The sequence below is a fragment of the Juglans microcarpa x Juglans regia genome, chromosome 6S, assembly GCF_004785595.1.
Source record: "Juglans microcarpa x Juglans regia isolate MS1-56 chromosome 6S, Jm3101_v1.0, whole genome shotgun sequence".
NCBI classification, from domain to species: Eukaryota; Viridiplantae; Streptophyta; class Magnoliopsida; order Fagales; family Juglandaceae; genus Juglans; species Juglans microcarpa x Juglans regia.
In genome coordinates this window covers 16,500,874-16,528,302 of record NC_054605.1, presented here as the reverse complement: position 1 = coordinate 16,528,302, position 27,429 = coordinate 16,500,874, and the positions used below count along the sequence as shown (strand labels likewise).

Sequence of the window (27,429 nt, the reverse complement as noted above, 5' to 3'; positions counted from 1 at the left end):
ATTTATATTTGAGTAATGTTTAAAAATATGAGATGAGATGAGATGAAATAAAAATTTTAAGATATAAACTTTTTCTAAAGAAGTTAAAGCCTCTAATAGTTACCACTGTATCCAATTAAATAGATTGTTCGTGTGAATAAATAGACAACATTTAATATAGAATAAATATTATAGAATTTATATTATATTTATATTTCTCTACTACTCTATATCTTGTAAAAGTTCTCAGATCCGAACGACATGGTTGTAGCTAATGTTTAATTGCCCATCACCTCAAGATGACATTGATGTTCAAACCTAATTTTCGATTTTATTTAGGTATGATAGTGAGAGTTAGGCAGAGGGAGGTAGCCAAGGGCTGAAGGGTTTACCCGTAAACGAACTGTACATGCAAAGCAGAAGTACTTAAATAGGAATTAACTACGTCAAGGCTGAAGCGGTGGTGTTTGGTAATGAATTTTGATTATACTCTGCGAACCTATGGTTTGAGGTTGTTGAGGTGATGTTACCGGAAAGAAAACGAAAGCACGGCTCGAGAAAGGAAGTGCTTGGGTACTAAGAAAACGAAAAGAAAAGAATTGGGTAAGAGATGGCTGATCCGAAGGCTGCGTTGGAGGATTCTGCGAAGAATGTAGAGGAAGAAGTAAGGAGAGTGGTGGAGCAGGCGAAGGAGCTGCAGGATTCGGTTGCGTCTTCCATCTCCAAGGCTTCCTCCGATGAGCTGTCTCTCAGTCACCGCGCACTTTCCCTCGAGTCCTCCATCCGCCGCCTCCAGTCTTTGCTCCGTTCCCTTCTCTCCTATCACCTTCTTGATCCTAAATTAGTTAACAAGGCAGTTCTCTCAATCTCCCTTGCGCCTCTGCGTGTCTCGTTGTTCAATTGGAAAGGATTCGTCTTGGATTGGAGTCCAATTTCACGATTTTTGCTCTTTCATCTTTGATCAGGATATAATTTTATTCGTTTATTTCCTTTTATGATCAGCTCCAAGAAGAATTAGAGAGAGCAAGATGTATTATGGTTGACGGAGACGCCGCTACATATCTTCGTGGCAAAAATCAGGGTGCTTTTCCCATTTTATTCTCCTTTTCTCCTATTTTAGATATTGGTAGTCCCATGAATTCTAATAAAGCCTGTTAATTTCTATCGCGAATTGATGATTTATTGTGTTGATATGATACGGGGGCAGGCGGGTTTCTGCGGATGTTTCTGGGTCCAATTAATGTGCGTGCCTCGCGGAAAGACGTCCAGCTGAAGGTTAAAGAGGAGTACAACAGCTACAGAGTATTGTTTCTATTTATCTCTCGATTCTCTTACCAAAGACTAAGCTTCTTTTCATTCCAAATGCATCTCGTGTGCTTTTTTATTTTCAGATTATCTTCATAATAAACTCTCTTCCTTCCTAATATGATTTAGATATCAAACAAGATATAAAACTTGATTTTCTTTTCATCCATTAAAACTTGATTGATATATTCTAGCAGAATCAGAATCCACCTTCAATACAGATAAAGCTTCTGCTTGTGCTTGGAGTACTGTCAAGCTTATTCTATCATCTTCCTTCTGTATTTTCCATATAGCTGGAACTAAAACAAATGGCAACTGAACTGTGGTGTGCTTCTTGAAGAATTTTGCTCACATAATTATCTCTTTGGACCAGGATAGAACCGCCCTCCTTTTTCTTCTTTTTCCATCGATGCTGCTTATCCTAAGATCTTGGATTTGGGATGGATGCTTGCCAGCATTTCCTGTTCAGCTGTACCAGGTATCTCCTACTTAACATTTCTCCACTTCTGATTTTGAAGATTCATCTGTGATGTAAAAGGGAACATACACTTTGTCAGGCTTGGCTTTTGTTCCTCTACACTGGTTTGGCATTGCGAGAAAACATTTTGAGAGAGAATGGAAGTGATATTCACCCATGGTAAGCATTTGCATATAATTCTCCCAGCATTGAAACTTTCTTTAAATTGGGCATGCGTTTTGTCATATTCATTGGCTGTTGTAACATGCTTCTTGTTCTTTTATGTTCTTGAATAGAACAATGAATTGACTGTAAATGTGAAAGTGAATGCGTCTAAATTCCGGGATGCATTGAATTTGAGTGTGATGTAATATTGACTATATGTGATGTTGTTGTGATGGTTGCATCTTATGAGAGCAAGCCCAAGTGAAAAAAATAACGCAGATATGTCAAGCATAATGTGGTAGTTTCCCATTGTAGAGATTTATAGTTTATGAAGTTGACATGTAATCTGCTTTAGTTGCGCCATCTTTTATGTTGAGATGTAGTTATTAAATTGATTGGGCACACCTCCAATGTTGGAGACACCTGATTAAATGTTAGTTGTTGGATGCCATCTTGTGATGATGTTGGGAGAATTGAATCAAAGTTGTTAAATGATGAAGTTTTGGAATGAACTTCACTTTGTTTTGTGTTATTTTCACCTTTTAAGATGATGAAGCTTTGTGTGAGGCTATCAGGTTTACCTTTGCATAATTGTTTCTGAGATTGCTTGGTAACCGCACTTTTTTTTTTTTTTTTGACTGGGTTCATACAGCCCATAGAATATTTATAAACGTACTGTTGGATTCTACAGGTGGATATACCATCACTACTGTGCTATGATAATGGCCCTTGTTAGTCTTACATGGGAGGTTAAAGGACAGCCAAATTGTGCACAAAAGCAGGTTATTTTTGTTTGCTTATGTGCAAACTACAACATTTGTTCTGTTTATAATTGTCAGTTAAATTTTGTGCAGAGAGGGGTTCAACTTTTCCTACAATGGGCTATGATGCAAGGAGTTGCGATGCTTTTACAAAATAGATATCAGCGCCAGAGACTCTATACCCGTATTGCATTGGGAAAGGTGCCATTCCAAATTTTTCTCTGCATCTGACAAATTCTCCTGTCTTAGTCCCCCCGTCCCCCCCTTTTCCTTTCCTTTCTTTGGTCAGTCATCACCAGGCAGCTCTTCCATCTATAGAGGGGGGGGGGGGGGGGGGGGGGGGTGCGTAGCCCATCTTCCGTGTTATTTTCATTGCAGATCTCCTTTGTTAGGATGATGTAGGCATGCCAGGAATGCCTTTCTAACATATTTGTGAACATATGGTTCCCATGTGTATTTAAATTTTGTTTTCAGGCTAAGAGGATGGATGTTGTCTGGGGAGAAACGGCTGGTGTGGATGGCCAACTGTGGCTGTTGTGTCCCATACTTTTTATTTTACAGGTGATTTTCTTAAAATGTTGGTTAGTACTAGCTAGTTGAAATTTTTCTGAAGAATATTACTGGTATTATTCATTTAAGATGAGTATAATCCATTGCACCCACTTATTTGTATGTTCTGCTCGAAAAGATGTCAGGCAAATATGGTTTCCTGCTTTATTGTATCATTGTAAAGCAAGTTTCATCTTTGTTATGTAAAATGTTTTAAGTAAACATACGAACCTGAGTTTAGTCATAGTCTTTTTGTTTGTTTTCATTTTAAGTTGTGTTTATGCATTTTATGTAGGGTTTTGAGGCGTACGTGGGACTACTGTTGCTCCAGACTGCATTTCTCGGGGTCGTTTCTGAGTGGCAGGTAATTTCTGTCAAGGATCTTCCTCTGTTTTTTCAGTTTAACCAAATGAAATAAAAATGAGCAGGAGAAAACTGCATTATTACGTATGCCGAAACAATATTTAGTGATAGAAAGTTGTTGTTGCAGGTATTTTTTTGTGGGATCCTTTTCGTCATAATGGCTGTTGTGAACTTTGCAAATACAGTACAGACACTCCTAGCCAAGTCGAGGTTTAAGGCGAAGATGAAAAGAAGCAAGAGCAAGCAGGATCTGCAATAGCTTATCCCTAACTATCAGATATAGTCTTCCTATAAAGCCACTAAATTCCATTTTTGGGATTTTTTTTCTCTCGGTCTCAACATGTTTTTTTGACGCCAAAGCAGCAGAAGTTTCTTCATGAATTTTCATTTTTGACCTCCCCCACTCACCTTTCTAAAGGGGGTCTGAGAATGAATGTGTTTGACTTTGACAGAAGCGTTAACTGTGATGCAAGTCCTAATAATTTTGTGTACTACTTGGCCCATATTATCTGCTCGACTGCCTGTGTAATTATATTTTCTTCTCTTTTGCATAAACTGGGAGTCAAGATAAAGAGCCTTCATGTGAAATGAGATTGTACTTCATTCCTCCCATGGTGGTGCATTTTTTTATGAATCGTGTAGAAGTTACAGGTGAGCACACCTTTAGTGAGTGCCTTCGTAATATGAGACGATGGTTTGCAGAGATTGAAGAAGAGGTCAGGAACATGTTTTGGTTTGTTTTCTATGAGAACTTGGGGGTTCTTTCATTTACTGCTGCCTGTTACTTGTTTGAGATGCGAACTTGGTGTTGGCGGTTGGGTCTCCAGACTGGGAACATCTTGTATAATTTTCCATACTTCTATTTTATGTTTTGAATGCTGGCTTGCGTCAATGAAGAATTTGGGAAAAATTGACTGTGCAAAACAGAATTAATTCAGATTCTCTCGAGTCTTTATCCGAATATTAGGACCAACAGTGGGAGAGAGAGAAATATATAGGGATTAAAATATTTATAGCTACTCTGAAATTTTTCGAATAGCATTAAGATCTGAGTTAGTTATACAGATGAGATGAAAGTTGAATAAAATATTATTATTATTAATTTAGGATTTGTTAAAGTTGAATTCTTTATTGTATTTTGTGAGAATTTAGAAAAGTTGTAATAATTAGATGATATGAGATAGTTTATGTAATCAAACGAGGCTTAAGATACCGTTTGGATAGGAAAGTTGAGATGAAAGTTAAATAAAATATTGTTAGAATATTATTTTTTAAAATTATTATTGTTTTGGAATTTGAAAAAATTGAATTGTTTATTATATTTGATGTAAAAATTTAAAAAAGTTGTAACGATAAAATAAGATAAAATATTTCTTGTATCCAAAATAGACTGTTTTGAAACACGTTTTATGCATTTGTTTTCCTTTCATTCTCAACCTTAGAGTTTTGGTACGAATTTTAGAGGATCCAAGTGGAAAATATAGCGTTGCCTATACAGTCCGCTCTTTTTTGCAGGTAAAACTTGCAAAATTATAAATCCCCATGGCTTGAAATGGGCTAGCATTATTTTCTCATTTATCAATGTAGGCCCATACCTTCTTTTCCCCTTTCATTGACTATTTGCGTCCTTTGTTGGTCTTGTGAAACAGTGCAAAAAGTCAGTGCTTTGATCATCGCTTATTTTATATTAGAGAAATACTTCTATCTATAAATTGAAATGGTTTGATATGATTCGTTAAATTTTAAAATTATTTTTATTATAAAGTAGATCTAACGAAACTATATCAATTTATGAGATTGTCAATTTTTTGTAATTTAATATCAATTTTGTAAAAGTTCAAAATTTACGCTTGATCGACAAAAAAGTGATAATCATATATTTAATTTAGAATTGAACCAAATTAAAAAGGAAAAAAAAAAAATTGAGATAAGAGTACTACGAGACTTGGGAATGAAGTATATACATAAACGGATTACTGCAGAATGGCAAATAGGCAGCCGTTGGTTGTTTTGAAAGGAAGGGAGATGACAATGATCAGTACGTCTGTGAAGGCATGAAATTCATGACTATTACGTGAATTTTGGCTTCTAAATTAATTAAAGCGTCGACAAGGCTAAACATCATGAGCTAGCTAGCTAGGCAAAGGAGAAAATAACCGAATGTTTGGGAAAAAATATGAGGTAGTAAAATGATTTGTGAATAGTAGTGATATAGTTCGAGTTATAATGTTTTATAGGATTTTAAAAAAGAAAAGAGAAAAAGTTAAATAAAAATATTATAAAATTTAAATATTGTTAGAATATAATTTTTTAATATTATTTTTGTTTTAAAATTTGAAAATATTAATTTTTTGTTTAGATATTAAAATGGAATGCGATGATAAGATGAGATGAATCTGTATCATTAAATCCTTCATAAACCAATACAATAGAATATTTAATTAATAAAATAAAGTATAAAATCAAAGTTCATGACCTATACTCACTCGAAATGGTCGACCCAAAACTTCTCTTATAAAAACACACGAGACCCAAAACTAGTCATGTATAGGGCAATCTGGTATTGAAATGCTGCAGATAACTCCAAAGCCATCTTCTCTGTCTCCCCCATGTGCTAGCTGCAGCCCTGCACCCTATTAATAAACAAATATTGTTGATCTTTTATGCATGCAATATTACAGCAGCGGCGCCTAACGCGTCATTCATGATACAACCAAATTAAAATGTCCCATAAATATAGACATAAAAGTAAGGCAGGTGAAGTAGTACTACTGGAGGGATCGAATTTGGCGGGCCAAAGCTGCAGGCATGCTGTAAAAACTACATGCATAAATTAATAAACAAGAACATGATGGTAGGGCATACTTCTCTGCTTGAAATGAGTTGGATCATATATAATTATTATTGTGCAACTGAAAAAGGTTGTATTTGCAGAGATCATCATCGAAAAGAAACCAATTAAACCCAGAACGTACGAGCTTGCTGGAGGTTGGCAATGGTGCTTTATTTTCGTTTTGTAGTACTGATGGAATCATGGAAGAACAAATATTAATGGAGGGCTCGGCCTTAGTCCGGGCCCGGCCTAGCTACGGCGCTTGGCTGGCTTTAGTACTCTCAGGATCAAAGACAATATCCCACCGATACGGATGATGATCTATATATATATATATATATAATATTCTTCATATATAGCTAGATTATGTTGTTTATCTTATAATTAATCGAAAGCTTTTCTTTGTTAATTAATTTGCAATAACCATGAACGCTAGCTAGCTGCTTGCAGTACTCATGTACATGAAAACTGAAACAACATTAATGAAGTTGGAAGTACTTAAACCTCAACCAGCTTTGAGGTTCAGAACTTTTTTTTTTTTTTTTTCTAATCTTTGAGGTTCAGAACTTAATTCGATCCTTTCGACCAGGTCGACAAACTACGTACGTACCTACCTCGTACAGTCATGGCCTTCATCATCATGTGTTCTGAAATATAAATGAAATGTCGACTCCAATTAATTACTTTTAATACTCGTAAGGTAAATGTACGTACGTTTTCGATAATTAATAACATATATATTATATGGGGCGAGAAATAGTGTTGTTTTTGCCTTCGTCTTTATTTTTTATTACATAGTGATTGTTATTTTATTGTGATATATATTTATGTATATGTATTTATTATCATTATCATATTATTATTATTATTATTATTATTATTATTATTAGTATTGATATTGAATATAGTTTCTTTACAATTGTATATTATATGATCGAATTGAATAATTCAATTCTTGAAAGAAATAGATATTATTTCACATTTATATGAAACTCATATAATTGCTTGAAAATCCAACACACTAGCTATGTAGGGTCTATTTCTTTTCAGAATTAAAATATATACACAATGTATATCATATAATTACAGAGGATCCAATTGGATTACAATTTATGTATCTACATTTATTTTTTAGCTAGATTAATTTCGATTGTCATGAAATGATCAACAGGGTGAACTCAACTGGGATTTCAAGTTACATGGCATGTGTTCATTAATTGGAGCTAGCTAATAGTTTAAACCCATTTTAATTTTGTAATTTCCAAGCTACCTTTTTTTTTTTTTGCCTTTTATATATAATAATCCTAATATTGAAATAACAGGAAAGCAATACAATAAATAGAAAAATTCTATTTATTATAAGTTGATGCTTGTTAAATTTTAATCGGTACGTATGTATGAATCGTATGATAATATACTCTATATATAGTTTATAGAGTATGACTTAAAAATAAAATAACTCCAACAAATATTTCAAGAGAGGAAATTGGAAATTAAGTTATTACAAACTGAATAACAAGGATACCCAGTTTTTTCCTCTTCGTCCAAATTAAGCAAATAAGGAAGAAAGAAAACCGAGCTTTAAAAATAAAATAAAATAAAAATAACCTGAAACATCTTCTCCTGATTTCAAAACCATCAACATCTCATTGCCTTGCAGATCTCCACACTCCAGTAGTGCACCTTATTGACGAAGAAGAAGATGATCGTGACAGTACTGAGCGCATGCTGTTGCGGTGCAAGCTTATTTTTCTCTCTCAATTGAAAGATTGCTCGTCCCGTTTGCCTTTGAAAGGTTTATTAATCTCCAACAAATTAATCAACAAATTGGAAAAACCTTGTACAACCGATCAATGCCATCGATCCAAGGTTTCCCCGTTAACAAAGCTACTGACAAATGGAAGAAGAAGTTAGAATATATAAAATTATCAAGCTTTCAACTTGGTACGCCATGATTAGGTTTCTTCTTGATTTGAGCTTCTGAACCAATAGCTAGAAATATATCGTACATGAGTAGCCATGGATGCCAATTAGGCTATAGAACTACGGCCAAAAAGGAGGGTGCCCCATTTTCTCCTCCATTAGGGGCCACTGCATTCTGTCTCTGAAATCCAATCTTATAATCCATCTTCATATTCTCTTCCAATTCTTCGTCCTCCTCTTCATCCTCGTCTTCCTCTTCCTCTTGATCAATATCGTCGGTATCATCTTCCTCGTTTTTGTCATAGTCATCTACAATTAATTGTTGCTGACCTTGATGTTCCTGCTGTTCCTTTATTATTAACTCATCTACAATGTCTTCTGGCTTCAAATTGGAAAATGACAATCAGCATTTTTCCATGACATAAAGTGGTAAGTGATCAGAAAAGATCCATAATGGCAATGCAATAATGTACTTTATATATGGGGATTGAGTTTACCTTTTTGGGTGCCCCTCCAATCCCTTCTCCAAAGATTCCTTCTGCCAATCCCATGTTGCTTGTCTGGGACCGTACATCTGTCCTAGCTCCATTTTTGTTTTCTGAATCCGTACTGGCAAGGCCATGTGGTGGTCGTGGTTGTGGTGGCGGAATAGTTTCTGGAGCATCGCTTGGATCCAGTTCGATGTTCTCTTGCTGCTGTGGCCTGTTGATCTGATAAAGGAAACTCACGTTGTTGCCGCTGCCACCAGTACTGCTGGAGCCGCCCTGAATCTTCTTCCGATAAAGCGCATCGAGTTCGTGAAAATAAGGACAGGTTTTGGCATCCTCGGGGCGTACTTTGTTGCTTTCCTTTACCTTCTTGTAGTACTTATTGATGTTCTCCCATTTTTCTTTGCATCTTTTGGCACTTCTCTTGTAACCCATCCGCTGCATTCCTGCCGAAATTTCATCCCAAAGTGGTCCCTTGGGCCCTGCTTCTTGATACCTTGATTCGAGCCCACTCCTCAACTTTATAAGTGCAAGAACCTCCGCCTTCGGCCATCTCGAGGAAGTTGGTTCAAAGCTCCCTCCTCCACCACTAATGTCCTGCGGGGGTACCTGCTGTTCTGGGATAGCCATCACCACTTGGGTAAGTTGATGAGAATGTCGGAGAACTTGTTGCTGTTGTGGCTTTTGTTGTGAGGGAGGTGGTTGCGGTGGTGGTGCTGGCATTGGTGAGGGGACAAGGGCAGGTGGTGGGGCAGCAGGAGTATTGCTTAAAGGTGTAGGTAGTTGGATGGAGTGGCCTGTTATCTTTTGTAGAAACCCAACTATGGCGGCATCTCTGGAAGCAGAGATGGCCCGTTCCTGAGCCATTAGCTCCTGCTCGCGGGCCAGCCTCGCCATCTCTTGCCTATTCCAAGCTTCTTCTCTTATCATCCTGTCTTGCTCTCTCTTCTCCATTACCTCTAAAAATCTTTGTTGCATGGCTTCTTGCTTGTGCATGACCTGTTTCATTAGATTCTGGAAGAACGCCATCATTCTACGGGTGTCACTACTGCCGCCGGCCTTTGATGATTCCCGACGTTTACGTTTGCGGCTGCTACCTAAGTTCAATGGCTCCGCTTCTAGGCTCTCCTCTTCGTCATCGTCGTCCTCGTTGGATCCCGGTGAAGAGGACAAGCTATTAGATGAGAAGCTGACGCCTATCGGCGCGGCTGCTGCTCCGATAGATCCAGAAACGGGAGCCGGTGCAACTGCTGCCGAACTAGGATTGGAAGGAAACATTCCGAAGCCCGGAGGTACTTGGGGATTAACTCTGATGGATGTGATTGGCATAGGGTTGCTGAAGATACCGCCGATGCCAATACCAGTGGAAGCCGGAGCAGCCATAGGGTGAATGGTGGTGAAGGTAGTTGTCGCCGGCGGCACTACGAGAGTAACCAAGCCCCTATTGCCGGCGACGCTGCTACCGGAAAATGAACCATGGAGAGCCTCAAGCTCGCTGAAAAACTTGTAGTTTTTCCCATCTTGACGACCAGCCCGGCTTTCCTTTGTTCGCTTGTAATACTTGTCGACGTTCTCGAATTTTTCTTTGCATTTCTTGGCACTCCTTTTGTATCCCATCTCCCCAGCTTCCTGCCACCAACCCAGATTTTACTTGCGTATAAAATACTCAGATCATATGTACAAAATCTTATATCTGATCTTCTGCTAGCTACCAGAAGAAAATAAAAAAGAAAGCAAACCCGGATCAAGTTCTGACTTCTCTCCTTCCGATGCATATAATCTAACCGGTTATCAGGACTAGGCAACAAAAAAAGTACTAAATAAATTATGATCCAAGAGAGATCGGGAAGGAAAAAAAAATTACAGCTACTGATCATGTACTGTCTCATTTTCGATCCGTTGTTCTTTTTTAATCTAAAGAGTGAAGAATTCTTCTTGGGGCTTTCAATTACTGATTGAATACAATAAACCAAGTGATTTTTTTTTTCTTTTCCTCTTCACCTGAGTCCAAGGCGATTGGCTCCAATACATGCAGCGGATCTGAGACGTTCTTTAAAAAAAAAAAAAAAAAGAGAAAGAAATAGAGGGAGAGAGAAACAAAGATGGCTTGGCAGCTCGTGAATCGTGAGTGAAAGAGATAAAGAAGCCCAGTGCACTTTTATGTGTGGAGATGAGAGTGCGAGTGTGAGAGGGGATCTATTTTGCGCAGAAATTACCACCGGCAGTAAAGAAGCTTTGGCTCGATAACAAGCGTTTTGATAAAGAAAAGGACTTTTCTGGTTTTGCTTGAAAGATATTTTTGTGTGCTTTTATCTGGAAATGGATGGGAAAGGATGGATATATTGGGGTTGAATAATCTTTACAATATATATGTATGTGTATGTATATGATGATTACCTAGATATATCTTCCCACAGGGGGCCTTTGAGTGATGCATCACGGAAGGCTGCGTCCATCTCCGACCTAATCTTGAGAAGTGCTAAAGTCTCTTGACGAGGCCACCGATTTCCGCCGCCAAAACCTCCTCCATCTCCGGCACCGGCAGCAAGCGCATCCTCATCTGCACCACCACCACCACCCTGTAAAGCCATCAGCTCATCCAAATTCACAGCCTCAGAGGCAGGAGGCCGGCAACTGATGGGCGAGGCAGCTTCCACCTGCAGCTGGGCTTGGTCGTTGTCCATGCCCATCGGGTGACCGCCGGTAGTAATCGCAGCAGATGTTGCATCCAGGGCAGGAGTAGTACCCATCTCGGATGACCCTCCGTATTGAGATTTAGAACCCCCTCCGCCATCTTCTCCTTGTTGCATCTCTAGTTTAAATATTCCCAAAGCTGGATCGATGCCTCGATTTCCAATTCTACCAAATTGTTCTCTACAAAAATCTTGCTGTAATAAATGATCCGGTGCTGGATCTTCTTCCACTTGATTTATATCTCACCTTTTTCCTTCCTCCCGCGTTCAGTCGGTCGTCATGTGATGAGTGAGGGAAGTGGCTTCTGCGAGAAATGGAGAGACAAAAGAAGCAAGCGCAGAGACAAGTTTTGGTTGCGGGATGTTAAGAAGTGGAGGAAAAAAAGAAAAGAGGGAGGACAGTAGCCAACTGGAAAGATAAAAAAAGGGAAGGCAGAAAGTGAATTTATATGAGTTAGTGCTGCCCTCCCTTCAAGATTTGATCTTTTATTCCCCTTTGTTTTATTTACTCTGATTTTGAAACCAAAACCAAAACCAAAAGATTGAGTGAGCTTGAGAGAAGAGAGAATAGAGAGAAGGGGCTGTGGTCTATGGAGAAAGAGATCAATGTAGAGAGAAAGAGAGGAGAGACAGAAATGAATGGAGATGACTATTATGAGGAGTATGATGATTAAGAGAGAGAGATTTGATAAAACAAAAGAAATGCTGTGTTGTCAAAACTATTTACCAACGCCTGGTTTGACTAAAATCAAAAATTTTGAAAATCATTCATATTATTATTATAATTTTTTTAAATTTTTATATAAAATAAAATAAATTTTTTAAATTTTAAAATAGAAATAATATTAAAAAATATATTCTAATAATTTTTTATTTAATTTTTTAATTTTAATCTCATTTCATCTCAAAAATTCTTAATTTTACTTTGAAATCACTGAGAAATTAAATAGAGAACAGAGACATTAAAAAAAAAAAAAAAAAAAAGCGAGAAAAGAAAAGAAGGAGAATGATAAACAATCCATCCTTTAGAGACAGACACACACGCACACTAACCACAAAGTACTCCATCATCTTTCAGAATAAATATCCACTCTCCAACCGTCTTTTGCTTCCCATTCCAATCATTTTCTCTATCGGATTGCCCAAAAACCCATTTTTGTCCACCCGGCGTTTCTTGATTGGAGACTGTTTCAACTTTATCAGGACTTGACAGTAACCCCATGATATGTATGTATATATCAGATTCCTTTTCTTTTCTCTTTTTAGTGATCAAAATCATCAAACTCCACAGTTTTTTCCACTCCTTTTTTAGAGGTACGATGGCTGCAATTATAAGGTGTACATGCCGTCGTATATACCTTTTAAAAAATTAATTAGATTAATATGATATCTATATAAAAAATTAATTTTTTTAATATTAAACTCTATTTTTTAAAAAAATAAATGCGTTATACTTATAAAACACATTTCTTTTTATTTTCCACTTTTTTTAATTTTTTGGGTTCTGCTTTCGTACGTAGTATAGATTTGTTATTTTCTGAGCTGTGGAACAAACTCCAAGATATATAGAAGAAGTCTGAGGAAAAGGAATCAGAATATCTACGCTCCAGCTTAACCATGGTTAAAATCTGACCCAACTAACCAAACGATAAGATCTACATGCAACAGCTACTGTTCTTTTGATAATTAATGCTCTGCACTGGAATTGAAAACTCATGAAAACGACGGGGGAAAGAAGAAAGGATAGAAAAGGAAAAAAAAAAAAAAAGGACTTGGAAAAGGGAGATTCTAACTCCTTAAGGCCATATGCGAGTCCCTGCTGCAATGGCTGCTGCAGACAGAGTTATAGCTTGTTTGCCGCTATCTCGCTCCTTCGAAGCCCTTGAAGCTTTTATTTAAAAAAGGCTTTAAAGGGATTAGACCTGCGCGATCGGTGGTGGTGTCAGAACATATGACTTTAGTTTTTAACGAAGCTAGAGGTGTCGGACCCACCCCATCTCCTTCTGACACCCTTAACGAAGTTTTACACGTGATTGAGATTGTCTTTGCTGCCCTTTTATCTCTTGCCAAGTAATCAATATTAAAAAAAAAAAAAACAAATTTAAGATTGCATTAAAATGAAGTCAAGAATATAATTGAAGGGAAAAGATATTCGCAAAGATTTATGCAAATAGAAAATATAAATAAAATAACATATATTTTAAAATGAATTATTTTATTTTTACACTGACTTATAAAAATACTTATAAATTGAATTTTTCTTTTAAAATATATAAATTAAATTAGATCGGGAGTAATTTCTTGACATTTTGCATAAATCCAATCGATAGTTTGGCGAATTTTATTATCTTATTAAATTTGATACAATCAAAACCCTAATGATTAGCCTCTTCCTTGAAAAAATAATCATTAGTCTCTGTCCTCGAACATTTGTGATGTGATCCCAACCTGGCTAAGGAGTTTTTCTTTTTTTAATCTTCTAGATCTATCTGTCAATATCTAATTATTTCATTGTTAAGATGAACAGATAACATGATTTCTCGTCTTTGTATTTATGTATTTCTTATAAGTAGACATTTTGACTGTATAAAAATTTCAATTCAGAAGTAAAAGTTTCTAATTTCAAATTCTCATTTTGCTTATTTTCATCAATGTGATGCCTAAAAAAATTTAAAATCATGTTACAAAATGAATTATTGTTTATAAGAACATATTGCAATTATTTCAAAAACTTTATGAATCAGGGTTCGTTTGAACACTTTGAATATTTTATAATATATGTGAATAATAGTAAAATGATTTGTCAACAGTAATAAAACTATTTGCCACTCATCAAATCTGCTAAGCAGGTGTTTAATATCTTTAATGATGGGTTGCATTATCCAGTCTGTTGGTTGCTTTGCATTGGTAGTTGCTTGCACTTCTTGCTTGGAGTCTCCTTGGATGTAAATCTTTTTCAGGCTTGTGTTATGAGCTTCTTGAATAGCAAGCAAGTCTATTGTGGCTTCTTCAACATTTGGATTAGTGTTCTGTTTATTTAGTATTATATAATTCATTTTTGTCTTCTTAAAAATTAAATAGTAAAAAAAATTATCATATGTCGCCGCCGTCATAGAAATTAAATTAATAGACTTTGAATTTTTGAAATGCCATTTATTTTTTTTAATTTATATCATTATATATAATATTTGCATTATAATATGACGCATAAATTATTTTTATAAATTTTATGTCATGTTTTAAAATGAGAGTATTTATATAAAATAATATTATTTTTATAAGTTGTATTATAAAAATACCTCTAATTTAAAACATTGTTGTATAAAAAATTGTAAAAAAAAAAAAATTATATGTCTATCAATTTAGAATAAATAAATTTTTTAAAAAATGCAATAGTTTACATAAAAAATATTTTTTTCATTTCCTTTTTGTTTTTAAATAATAGCGGAATCCCATCATATTATGCCTAAATTCGGAACTCTCTTCCAACCGAATAACTTTCCTTTGGAATCGACTATGAGTACAAGCGCATTGTTAATTCAATGTATTATAAAAGAATAATAAGCAAAAAACAAATTAAAAATAGAGAAATGGAGGTGAATTTGGTCATTTTGTAATTGAATGTGAAATAGCATCGCAAACTACGAGTGTGAGAACAAAAAATAAATATAGAGAAAAATGTTTTGTTATGAAAAATGATAAAATTACAATCATCTTACCACCTTATATGAAATGGATGGTGGTTTTATAAAATAAAAATTAATTTTTAATAAAGTAGCATGATTGCATTGGTTCATTGTAAAAATAAATTATAAATGAGTTGCAAGTGTATTTCTATCCTTTTGTTATTTATTTAATTTTTTTTCAATCATATTTGTTTATATGTTGTATTTTAAGTCATTTTTTATTGAGAAATGTTATGAATTAACTATTATTTATTCTCATACTTTACACTTATAACTTTTTCATAAGGTATGAAGGTGTTTTTCATATAATACGGGATTGAGATGATGAATATTAACTGATGAGAAGAATTTTTATTTTATTTTATTTTCAGTAGTTGATTAATAAAATTATTTTTAAAAAAAAAAAAAAAAAGAAAAAAAAGCATCAAAGGGATAGATAGAGGCAGACAGGAACAGAAAGGTACAGCTGTAGAAGGTGTGGGTGTGGCGGGGCCGAGTAAGGAGATGGTGGTGAGAACGTGTGAAGCGTTTCAACCCCTAACTGCAGGGCATCTTATGCCCACGTCCCCTGCACATGCCTCTTGCCTCCTACCTTTTTTTACTCTCTCTCTCTCTCTCTCTCTCTCTCTCTCAGAGTACGTACTTCCCTTTTTTATGCCCAGTTTTACGTGTCATCTCTCTCCCAGTACGGACTGCAGACTGCAGAGGCTCTCCAGACCTTTTTCCTTTGTTAAATTTGGAAAGGATCTGTTTTGTGGAGATTTTACTCGGAATAGGCTTGATGCGTGCATGTAGGCTGGAAAGTGTGACGTCTTCAGCCCCCACAAAAAAATAGCACTTTGGGATTGAAAAACAAAACAACTCACTATATACACACCCTCTCGAGATGGAGGGCCTTGCAGTGCAGCCCATGAATGAACGAACCCAATGGTCGGGCTTGCATTCCTGTATCAAGTTTCCAACTTGGTAAAGGGTTCACCTCAATTTTGGGTATTGGTTTGCTTATCTGTAAAACTGAATCGATCTACCCATGTATAAAAAACACAACCACACCTATGAAAAAGTTAGAGGTGTTGAGTGTGAGAATGAATAGTAATTAATGCATCGCATTCTTCTTATAACTATGGCCACCCCTGTTTCCAAGCCTGGTTTAAGTAGAAGGCTGAAATTGTCATAGGGCAGCTGTTTTCTTTTTCATCTGAAAAGCTGAATGATCATTTCATTCTCCCTTTCACATACCAGCAAAGTACAAGATTTCACCTGCAGCAAAGGGAAGAGGAAGAGAGTCCACAGGAAATCGACAGCTCATCCCGAGCTGAAGAAATTGAAACATTACAGGGGTTAAGTTTACAATTAACAAAAGGTTATATTCAGGATGGAAGGAAATTCACTATCCACATTCACTTTTCTCTAATAACATGAGAATGTCATCTTCAAGCACATAAAAACCAGACCTACAATAAATTGCCGCAGCAAATCAGAACATGCACAGGACCCCACAGATTATTGCTTTGAAACTGATATCACCCCCGTCTTTTTTTCCTCGGCAAATGTTAACCCCACAGTTCCTGCAATAGAATGTAGCCCCAGATTAAAACACCTCCACGTGTATCTTTAGTCAACTTCCATATGGTTAGAACCGACCAATCTTGAGTTCACTGTCGACCAAAACTGACCGAATTCAAACAACTTGTTCAAGTGGGCAGTGCATACATTTACTGATGCTATAATGACAACAAATAAGGAAGGTCTACATCAACAATGCAACTGTATGCGAGAAGAAAAAGGAGATAATGATGATAATGAAGAAGAAGAAGAAGAAGAAGAAGAACAGATAAACACAACGAAGGGAAGAGAGAGATATTATGTGAACATGAAAACTTACTTCTCAGTAATTAATCAACAGTACAAAAGCTAATATGTATATACACAATGTGATCTGACCTGCATCAACCAGAAAATTCTCTAGCTTCCTAACTAATCATCGACTAATCCAACTACACTGAAGAACAGAATCTGCTAATAGTCATGCCAGCTAGACTTAACTATACTACCAACTAAGCGCAGTAACTATCTTTTGAACTATCTTTAGCATATAATTACTGCTCCAATCAGTAAGAAGGCAACCAATCTAATTACACTTTCTCTTTTATTGTCGTAACCCAGTATTAATCAGTCTCAAACTTGGGTTACATTATTTCTTACTACATTGATGAGTCTCAACAACTTCCCAAACATCAACTTTATTATCAGCACAAGCCCCACACATGATATTACAAGTTGCAGCTGCATATATGAACCAGTAATGGCTTATGTTGGCCACATTTATCCCACTTTTTCCCAAAAGTTCCCAGCGTAACAGAGTAGCATCGCATTGAACAATCTCATACTTTGACACCCTCTTAGGTGCCATAAAACTAGCTTTCATTGCATGAACCCACCAAGACCCCTAGTTTTGCTCACCTATGAAACATATATATTCCCACATTTCATCTCAACCAAAGATAGAAAGCCACTTGCTTCAGCCTCATCTATTCTTTTACCAACCTCAAATGCCAATTAACCAGGCAACACCATGAAACCGCCACCTCACTGAGACACTCTGTCAAAACATACAAAGCCTCCCTGATGAAACTATTTGGTTATTTGAAAACAAAATTAGGGGTTGCAACCAATCTCCTATTCCTTTCCAGCGCGAGTGACCTTTGAGATCTCTAGCTCTCAACTTTTTCAATCACTCTGCAACTGCAGTAAGGCATGATCAACTCAAAGATGGCTGAACTCCTTCCCCAATGGCCCTTACGCCGCAAAATCACTAGACGCATGAGCTCACCAACTAGGTAAATAATAAAATCTCAAGCCACAGAAATAATGCTTTGTGCTCATTAAGTATCAAGGCACAAAATATTAGTTAGGATGGATTCTCTGCCGTCATTTAAAGTATCAACATAATGTTTGGGATTGATGGTATTCAACATAGCATGAACCACTAAGAACCCACAAGAACAAAATAAAAATAACAAAGGTCTCAAGCTTGCGCACCATGCATTATAACAACATTCAACAAAATACCCTCTTCCCATCGAAATGAAAAAGGGACGGGTCTATCGGCACATTAAAAAGAAAACTATATAATTAAATTAGCACAGTTGATTTACACTGCTATTTTTTCTCCCTTCTGTTATGCTTTTGTTTGCATTACTTGCTTTCCTTAGCACAGAACGGTTTTGAGTAATTTCATAACAAAATCAACGATATACGGGTTGAGCAGAAAATCAAATCAGTTGTGTGAGCCTAGAATCTAGGCGTGATGCTTAAATAAGCCTAGAAGTGTGAGCCTAAAATCTTCTCTAATCACGCCTATAACATCAATGGAAGATCCTAAGTCAATGCGGTTATGCTTCCATCAACTATCATTCAAGAATTTTGTAAGGAACCAATTGCAAAGAGTAGACCCACATAATCTTTTCCAACAACCAGACACCAGTTAAACTTTTTGTTTGTTGAAAATTGAAAACATTTTAAACTGCTGTCTAAAATTTCTTTCCTACTCTCCTACATCATCTTAACTTTCATGAGACGCCAAACTTTGAGTTTGTATACTATAACATGTACCATACAAGTCATAGCAATATACAAATGGCCAGGAAAAATATACACCCTCCACAATTGCTTGCAGTTAACAGGTTTCAACTTCTAAAATTTTTCAGACTATGAAGAGACAAATTTCTGAGTCATAAAAACTCCAAAATAAAGGAATTAACATCAAAATCATTGTATCTACACCTAATTGTCGAATTAAACTATTATTAAAAAAATCGTTAAAACCACTTTTAAAAAAATCAGTAAAACTATGGATCTAGGCGTGATGGTCCACTGCAGAAGCTAGTTTCAGTGGGCTGTTGCAGCTATAACTTGGTCAAATTGAATGGAACCAACCTGACCCGATGCCAGTCAATACATTGGGCAGGCTAGCATCAAAATGTTTCAAACTTGGCAGAGCCAAGGTTGATATTTCTTTGCGCGCGCGCGCACACACACATGTATCCCTGACTATTGTAGATATGTTATAGTGAAACATATTTTGTTTTCCTTATCATTTGAAAAGAAGGTGCTCTGGTCAATAAATGTTAAAGATCTCACTAGTTTCACAAACACAGATTTGACTTATGGACACTCAAACTCTTCAACTTCTCTGTCTACAAGATATGTGGCCCTAGATGTGGCTAATCATTCGAATATAAAAAGAATCTATAAAGCCAACATCAAGTAGTATGTATACCACTCTGATGGTAATAAATTCCCCCTCCCAAAAGTCTCCTATTCTTCGAAGGAAGGCCTTCAATAATCTAATTCTCTTTATTTAACTGGAAAGTCCAAAAAAGATAATTTCCTCTTAAAAGCAGTTGAGTGAATGTAATTCCACCACTTGGCAAAACTCAGGCAAAAAATCCCACAGAATAAGAAATTCATCGCAAACTAAAGCATTTTTCCGCTGTAAAACTATACGATTTTTTCTCACATCATTTTTAATTCCCATCTGTTAGATCTTATCTCATGATTAAATACCTTCTGGACAAAAATGATGGTAAACAATGCTAGTTCCCGAGATGAAGGGTCGCATACTTGTCTTCAACTGAACTTTGTGAACATAGTACCCTCATATCTGCACTCTATGAGAATGAATGTATTGTCAAATGTCGGATCTCAGATGATACATGACCGTCGAAAGACAGTAGTCAATGGGTTCAGCATTACAAAACAAACGACGATGAAGACACCCCCCTCAGGTAGTTCACATATATCCAAATCAGCAGAAGAGTAGACAGAAGCGCCTCTATCCTAGCCGATAGTCAAGCAAATTCAGTGACAGAACTAAAAACCTTCCCACACTGTCCAACTGTTAATCTAAGACCTTCTTCAGAGGTTTGATTCAATTTGCAACATAACCGACGAGGTACCTGTCCAACCACAGTCGAAAGATCAATAGAACTTAAATCCAAGTCAAGAAAGTTGAGTAAAAATGGAAAAACCGATGTTAACATTGCACAACGTGGCTGTGTCAACTATTCTGCTTACCGAACTTCTCATACTCTTTTCTAATCTTTTCTTCTGATAAAAAAAAAAACATTACACAACGATAGAAAAAGCTATGAGAAAGAAACACACACCAAATGCCAATTCTTGCTCAGTGGATACCCAACGACCTGAATATTGCTCACATAGCGGAGAGGAACCGAACGTGGAAAGCAGATAACTTTCCTCTTCAAATCTTCTCTTCCTCTGGCCCGCGCATATGAACCCAGTGTAGCATTACCTTGTCTTGTTACATCTTTTAAGAAAAAAAGGATAGGTTTCTTACACACAGATGAATAAGGATCCCTAGTGTCGAAGTCGAATTCGTTCCTCTCACTTATTTTGTTCCATGCAGAGTAGGTGAGCTCTGAACGTTCCAGTTCACGGGCGAGAACGATGTTTGGGAAAACTTGAACCACGTAACCAAGTGAGACTGAAAAAGTGAGGCTACGTGCTCGGTCATAGCAGATTGATCGCTGCAAGAAACTTCTGGGTTCGAGCCTCATGGCCTTTGCAAAGAGTTTCAAGCTCTCCAGCGAGCTCAAGCCCGGATAAAAAGGATCAACAGCATCGACATGGTGAATTGAGACAAAAGGGGCAATGGGGTGAGAGGATAGAAGACCGTGTGCATCACCCCGAATATCCCACTGCAGCAGATAACATCATTTGCTATTTCCCCAAAACATCTTAAATCCGTGTATCAAAATGAAAAGTGAAGGGATTGTATAAAAATGGAAGAAGAATCAAACCTGGTGGAAGCCAAGTTCCCTTGTTAGGGGAACGCCAAGTTCAGAAATGCAGGCATAGAGTCGATCATCACTTCCGTAGAGCTTGGGATACCTGTCGAGGCAGTCATCCTGAATGTTGGAGAGTGCCTCGGCCAGCGGGCGGCTGACAGCGATCCCACCACCGCCAAAAGCCATGGAGTGGCTGAAATAGGTATTGGCAGAATGGCTCTCTGATGGGCTCCCGATGTAAACCATCTCGGATGGATCGTACTTGCGGAGAACAGCGACGAGATTATCGGCATTGAAAACGGTGTCATCATCTCCCAGAACAAACCAGCGTACATCCTGTAAGCCCAGGCGGAAGCACTCGGTGACTATGCGGGAAATGCGGAGTCCAGAAGGGTGGCCGGTGGGATTGGTGTAGCGGAAGCGAGATATGTCCTCGGAAACCATGACGGGAGGCAAGGAATCATCCCCCTCCTCGCGAGGCACCGCCTCTTCCAGCCAGACGTGGCCCCGCATATCGTGAGGACGCCACCAGAGCCTCACGAATTCCTTGCGCCGTTTCCAGAGCCGCGAGGAACCGGCTATGCCAAACACGACGTGTCGTAGGGACAAATCATCCCCCCGGGTGCGATTGTGAGGGGAAAACTGATGCCGCAACGGTGGCGAGGAGAAGACTGAAGAAGAAGGAAGATGGGAACGACGACGGTTTCTCCAGGCCCAATGGAGAGAATGGGGGCTGCCTTCCCAATCCTTGAACCGGTGCCAGCAGTGGGTGGTGGTACCGGAAAAGACAAGAGAGAGCCAGGCGGCAGTGGAAAGGAGGAGCGCCACGACGGCCACGAGGGCAGTGCGCGTGCGGCTATGACTCCACGGACGGCTTCGGCGATTGTTATGGTAGGGCGTCGTCGCGGTGCGGTTCAGGTTCATCTTCAACACCGTCATAGTCCCCCAACGTTCATTTCCACCGTTCGCCATCCACGATTATCACGTTCAGGGCGAAGGAAATCGCCTCCGGAAAGGGGATTTCGCTTCGTTTCCGGTCTCTGTCTCTCTTTCTATCTCTGGAGTTTCTCTTGGATTGCGAGTCCTTTTGTTTTTTCTTTTTTCTCGAAATTTAAAGAGAGCCTCCGCTACTGCTCTGCTGGCATGCCTTTGAGGTCGAAATTTTGAACTTGAACCATTGCGTCCCCGTGCTGGCGTTGCTTTGGTTCGCGTTTCTCCCTCTTCTTCTTTCAACCAAACGCAACGTTTCTTGTCTTCCCACATTTCTCCTCCTCCCATTCCATGTACGCATTCGGCTCCGCTGCGAGGTTGCTCATATCAAAATCCCGCAGCTTTCTTCTGCAATTCTCAACTGGCAGAGCTTGGTCCTGCCATCTTTGCAGCAACCCTGTGGACACCTGTTTCTGGGCTGCGGTATTTTTGCCTTTAAACCCCTTAATTTCTCTTAATCTTTATCATTCTAGGTGATGCAGATTAAGCTTGCTGATGCAGAATCAGGAAGAATGGGAACATTTTTCTGAGGATTTACCAAAGGGCGGCTTTAATGGCATCTGTAGAAAAATAATGTCAATCATTTCTACTGCTCTGCGAGAATACCACTAGCATTGTCGTTTCTGTGAGGGAGCAAGCACATTGTGTTTGTGATTTCATTCCATAAACCTGGAATTTTGATTTGTGGGAGGCAAGATCTGAAGAACAATTCAGAAGTCCAATTCATCTTTTTCTTTTTGAAAATAAAGGGGCCATCAACGACATCTTTTGTCTCTTTTTTTCAAGCAATTATTAGTTCACGTTGAAATCGATTTCTCTAGCACTGTTACGTTACCTTTCTCCTTAATGGCCAACAGCCGATGCATGTTTGTTTGGGAGTTGACCTGGGCTGGGAAACCATACCAATTTGAACTACCTTATTTTGCCTCCCAAACGATTGGAAAAATTTAACTTTAAGTGATTCTGCACGTTAACACGTACATCTATTTAATATGATTGATTAGAAAATAAATTTTATTAAAAGTAATACTAATTTAAATTTAAAATATGAAGTCAACAATATTACTATATAGATTAATACGCAAATTTACTTATACATAATAAAATTACAAATAATTTGGATTGACAACCATGTGACTCCTCTTCTTTCATTTTATATAATTACCATAATTTGTTTAAATTTTTATAAAATATAATAAATAATTTAATTTTTTCAAATTTTAAAATAAAAAATTATATTAAAAAATAATATTTTAATTAATTATAAATTTTTTATCTCAAAACACACTGTCCAAAACAGGCTTAAATACATCTTGTGCATTCTCTTTTTAAAAAAGTAAATTTAGTGTAAAATATTTATTTTTTTTTAAGTGAGACTCAATTTTTTATAAAAATTTTTTACAAAATCTGTCTATTTAGAATTTGTACATTACGGTACTCCACCTTGCGAACATAATCATTTCGGGGACGCAGAAAATTTTTTGGTACAATTTGGAGCATCCTCGAAGCTTTGTCAAATGCATTTTTAAAATTTAGTCAATATCATATTTTTTTATATTTATTTATTTTATTTAAATTCAATTTCCACATTAAATTAATTATTTACTTTTTATATAATAATAAAATTTTATTAAATTAATAATTTTTTATTTAATTTATTTGCATCACATTTTATAATTTTACCAATTTAATATTAATAATAATTATATTCTAATTAAATTAATATTAAAAAAATCATATTTTCAAAAGTCATTTAATGCTAATAACAAAAAATATTTGATTAAACTCATCTAAATTTCTATCTAAATTTTTTAATTACAAACCAAATAGTATTTTTATTTGGAGTGAGAAATTAATATTTTAATATTTACTTGGAATAAGAAATTAATATTTTAATGGCTCTATATAGGAAAGATGTATTTTCGAGTATAGTAGACTTTATGACTTAATTATGTTACGTAAAATTACTTTTATATATTTTTTATACATTTAATTTATGTGATTAATTAAAATAATTATTTTATATTAAAAAATATATACAATCAATTAGCGTAAAAAATATATAAAAATGATTGTACACGACATTTTTGTTATTTCTCTATTATTATAAACCAAGGATACGATTGCATTGATAGAACTAGTAAAGCAACCTGAGAAATAAATGACACGTAGAGGCCCTTCTAAGTGTCACTTATTTCAGTTATGTTATTTACAAATTCCGTATATATTATTTCACTTATTATTACGAGACATGATATACATACTAAGAGGAATACTTCGTGTGCAAATTAATTCTATAAATGTGGCATGATACGATACAATATATTGTTTTTCTTTATAAGTAAACATACGATACTTCATATTGTAAAGTAAGTTTTACTGTAAAGTAAATTCAATATATCACATTAAATTAATTCAATTTGTGAGTTTATTTTTGTGAGATTCATTTATGAATGTAGCACTTTTTTAGTCATAATTGATTTAAACTCACAAATGGATGTGATATGTCAGACTATAAAGTTATTTTTATTATAAAGTAGATATAACATATCATATAAATTCATGTTAATTTATGAATTTATTTTTATAAATTTTTTTTAAAATCATAGCACTACTCTTGTGTAAAAAGACATGTTTAAACTTCACCATCAAGATGTGTCCAGCGGGTCAATAAAAAACTTTGTAAATTGATGAATTGATTTGCCTCGTTTTCTTTAAGAGATAAAATATAAAATTTTGAAATTTTTTTTCAAGCTTTGTATGGTCAGACATTCTCTGAAAACAAACACCCATTTTTTATGTCACTTTTTTATCTCAGTTCATCTCTTATTATTTTATTATTGTTCATTGAGTGTACTATACACAAAAAGCTATGTCCGATCCACTCCTCTCTCTCTCTCTCTCGTCTATTGTCTATGTCATTGACTGTTCATTGACAGTATTTTATCTCAGTTCATTGACTATCTGCTTGTCTCGTACGGGTGGTCTCCCATTGGTTGATTTAACAATATACTTCCCATCTTTTTCAAACACACTCTAAAAATATTATCCAAAAAATACATAATAATTGGTGAGTCCCAATTTTTCTTATTTATCAAATACTACAAAAAAAAAAAAAAAAAATCAAAACACTTTCATCTCTATAAACAAATACACACGTTTTAACAAAACGATCTCATCTCAATTCATTTTAACTCACATATCTTAACATTATTTACACACATCTCATATCATCTACCCAACAAACTATGCCTTAATTCTTGAGTAATACGTACAATAGATTTTTAATAGCAGAACTCGCCAAATTACACACAAGTGGGGTCCCCATCCGTAACATGGTGCATTGGGAAAGGTCTAGCATGTGCCAAGTTTAAGTGCTACTTTAAACGTGTTGTCTTTTGTCTATGTTACACTCAATAACAACTTTTTATTGTATGAAAAATATACTTATATTAAGCTTACAATATTTACTTGACACTATCCTATTTTTATTTTTTCTATAAAAAAATAATGTGTGTATATATACACACACAAGTGTAAAGAACTCAATTCAGATTGTATTTGGTATACTTTATATGTTCCAATATTATTATTATTATTTACAATATTATGCCTCTTAGGAATTAGCCATTGAATCAATACTTTATCGAAGTCATGGTCTTCACATGCAGATCATGACTTATCTCATCTGATATATAATATAAAATTATGGTTTTTCTTATAATTTAAAATACTATTTAATTGATACTTACTTGTATATTTGCTAATAAATGGTATTAAACTAGGGTGAATATGGGTCCTTTTGAATTTCTTATGGTTATTCAAAATTTAAGACTTCGAGTAAAATATTTATTAGGTATTTAATGTGGACCTAAAGTTAATATTTATTAAATATATAATATTGTTTGAAAAATTCATGTGAACAGTTATAAATATTGTAATTATACCTATTTCATATATCTATCTCTTTCATTTGTAAGACTAATTGTAACTATATGAAATACCCGTATTGATTGTTGATTACCTAACATTAATTGTATTAATATAAGTGTTACAGCTATAAAAAAAAATTTCACAAAAATAAACCTATATGCTAATATGGTTTTATATGATACGTTAAATCTACTTTATAATAAAAATAGCTTTTCAATTTAACATTCCACATCAAATCACATTAATTTATAAGTTTACTTTTATAAAATTCATCTGTGGCTAAAAGTGTATTTCTTATATTAAATACATGTTTGATATTGCGGTGAAAAATATAGTTTATAGTTTTAGGGTTTATAGTTTAAGTAATAAGTTACACTATTAAACAATTATTTACTCTTTGGTAATCATATGAGTACTTTCAAACATATTATATTTGTTTGAAAACAAATTAAAAAATTGATTTATGATGTAGAAATTATGATTATTTGATTTTTTAAAGATTATGATCATATTTTTAAAAATTTGAAAGTTGTAATTATCTTAAAGTTGTACGAGTATTTTCACCCATTAACAATCTTTTTAAAATTCAAACTACATTTCGCATTATCTGAAAAGCACATTTGAGAATTTTGAAACTTTTTCTCAAACGTACTTTTTATCTTATTTGAGATTAAAAAATGTTTTAATATATAACATCCAAACAACTTAATTTATTCATTAAAGAGTTTTTCAGATTATTTAACCATTTTTTAAGACTCCTGACGTAATTCCAAACAGGCCTTAAATGTCTATATACAACACTCATCATTTAAGAAAAGGAAAATACTAAATGTAATTAAAAAAAACTTATAAAAAATTGAATTCTTTATGTGCCAGTTATTAATATATTAAAAATTATGAAATTTAAATTTAAAAAAATAGGAACAAAAGAGTATTATTGTAAGTAAAATTATAAATAAAAATATAATTACATATAACACCAAAATGTTTGGTAAATAATATGTCATCGCATCAAGTTATATTCCATTAGAGAGAGAGAGAGAGAGAGAGAATTTAATAAAAAAAAAAAAAAAAGATTCTGTCTGTCCACAAATGAAAGAAAGGATTCTGTTTGTCCATGAGTTGTTTGAGACATGACGTGTTTTATAAGAATATGAAGCCACCTTCACACACACATGAAACATGCATCTGATCTTCTACCTCCAAAGATAAATTCCCTCCTCTCAATTCTTTTTTTTTTTTTTTTTCAGGGCATGGACACTTGTCGCATCACTTGTCGCGTTATCTGAACTCAGAATTATTTAAAAATAAAATCGAAAAGAACCTCTGACCAAATAGCTGTAACTTTTGCAATTGGAAAATCATACTGTCTCCTCAATTATCTCTTTAATTTTATCTTTTTACTTTTATGTATTTTATTTTATTTTTGAAGATTTTTTTTTAAAATAATAGTTAAGGAAATAATTATTAGTATATTAATTTTTTTTAATA

The 27,429-nt window shown here is 35.3% G+C and overlaps 3 protein-coding genes across 3 annotated transcripts; 1 reads left to right on the top strand and 2 right to left on the bottom strand.

The window, feature by feature from the left end:
• The first annotated feature begins 217 nt into the window (after positions 1 to 217).
• Positions 218 to 4,282, top strand: LOC121236444 (transmembrane protein 120 homolog). The gene is made up of 10 exons (XM_041132873.1): positions 218 to 832; positions 982 to 1,060; positions 1,187 to 1,281; positions 1,658 to 1,762; positions 1,842 to 1,921; positions 2,598 to 2,688; positions 2,761 to 2,868; positions 3,142 to 3,228; positions 3,512 to 3,580; positions 3,707 to 4,282. Exons 1-10 carry the CDS (start codon positions 590 to 592, stop codon positions 3,836 to 3,838), a joined length of 1,089 nt encoding a protein of 362 aa, XP_040988807.1. The 5' UTR covers positions 218 to 589; the 3' UTR covers positions 3,839 to 4,282.
• Positions 4,283 to 7,881: 3,599 nt separating this feature from the next.
• Positions 7,882 to 12,148, bottom strand: LOC121236441 (trihelix transcription factor GTL1-like). Its single transcript, XM_041132869.1, is given in 4 exon segments — positions 7,882 to 8,717; positions 8,833 to 10,445; positions 10,448 to 10,452; positions 11,221 to 12,148. Coding segments are annotated over 4 exon segments (2,301 nt in total). The 5' UTR covers positions 11,634 to 12,148; the 3' UTR covers positions 7,882 to 8,447.
• Positions 12,149 to 19,785: 7,637 nt separating this feature from the next.
• On the bottom strand, positions 19,786 to 22,791 carry LOC121237685. The gene is made up of 3 exons (XM_041134529.1): positions 21,028 to 22,791; positions 20,374 to 20,925; positions 19,786 to 20,163 (listed from the first exon to the last, which is right to left on the bottom strand). The coding sequence occupies exons 1-3, from the start codon at positions 21,985 to 21,987 to the stop codon at positions 20,056 to 20,058; spliced, it is 1,620 nt and encodes a 539-aa protein (XP_040990463.1). The 5' UTR covers positions 21,988 to 22,791; the 3' UTR covers positions 19,786 to 20,055.
• Between the last annotated feature and the right edge of the window lie 4,638 nt (positions 22,792 to 27,429).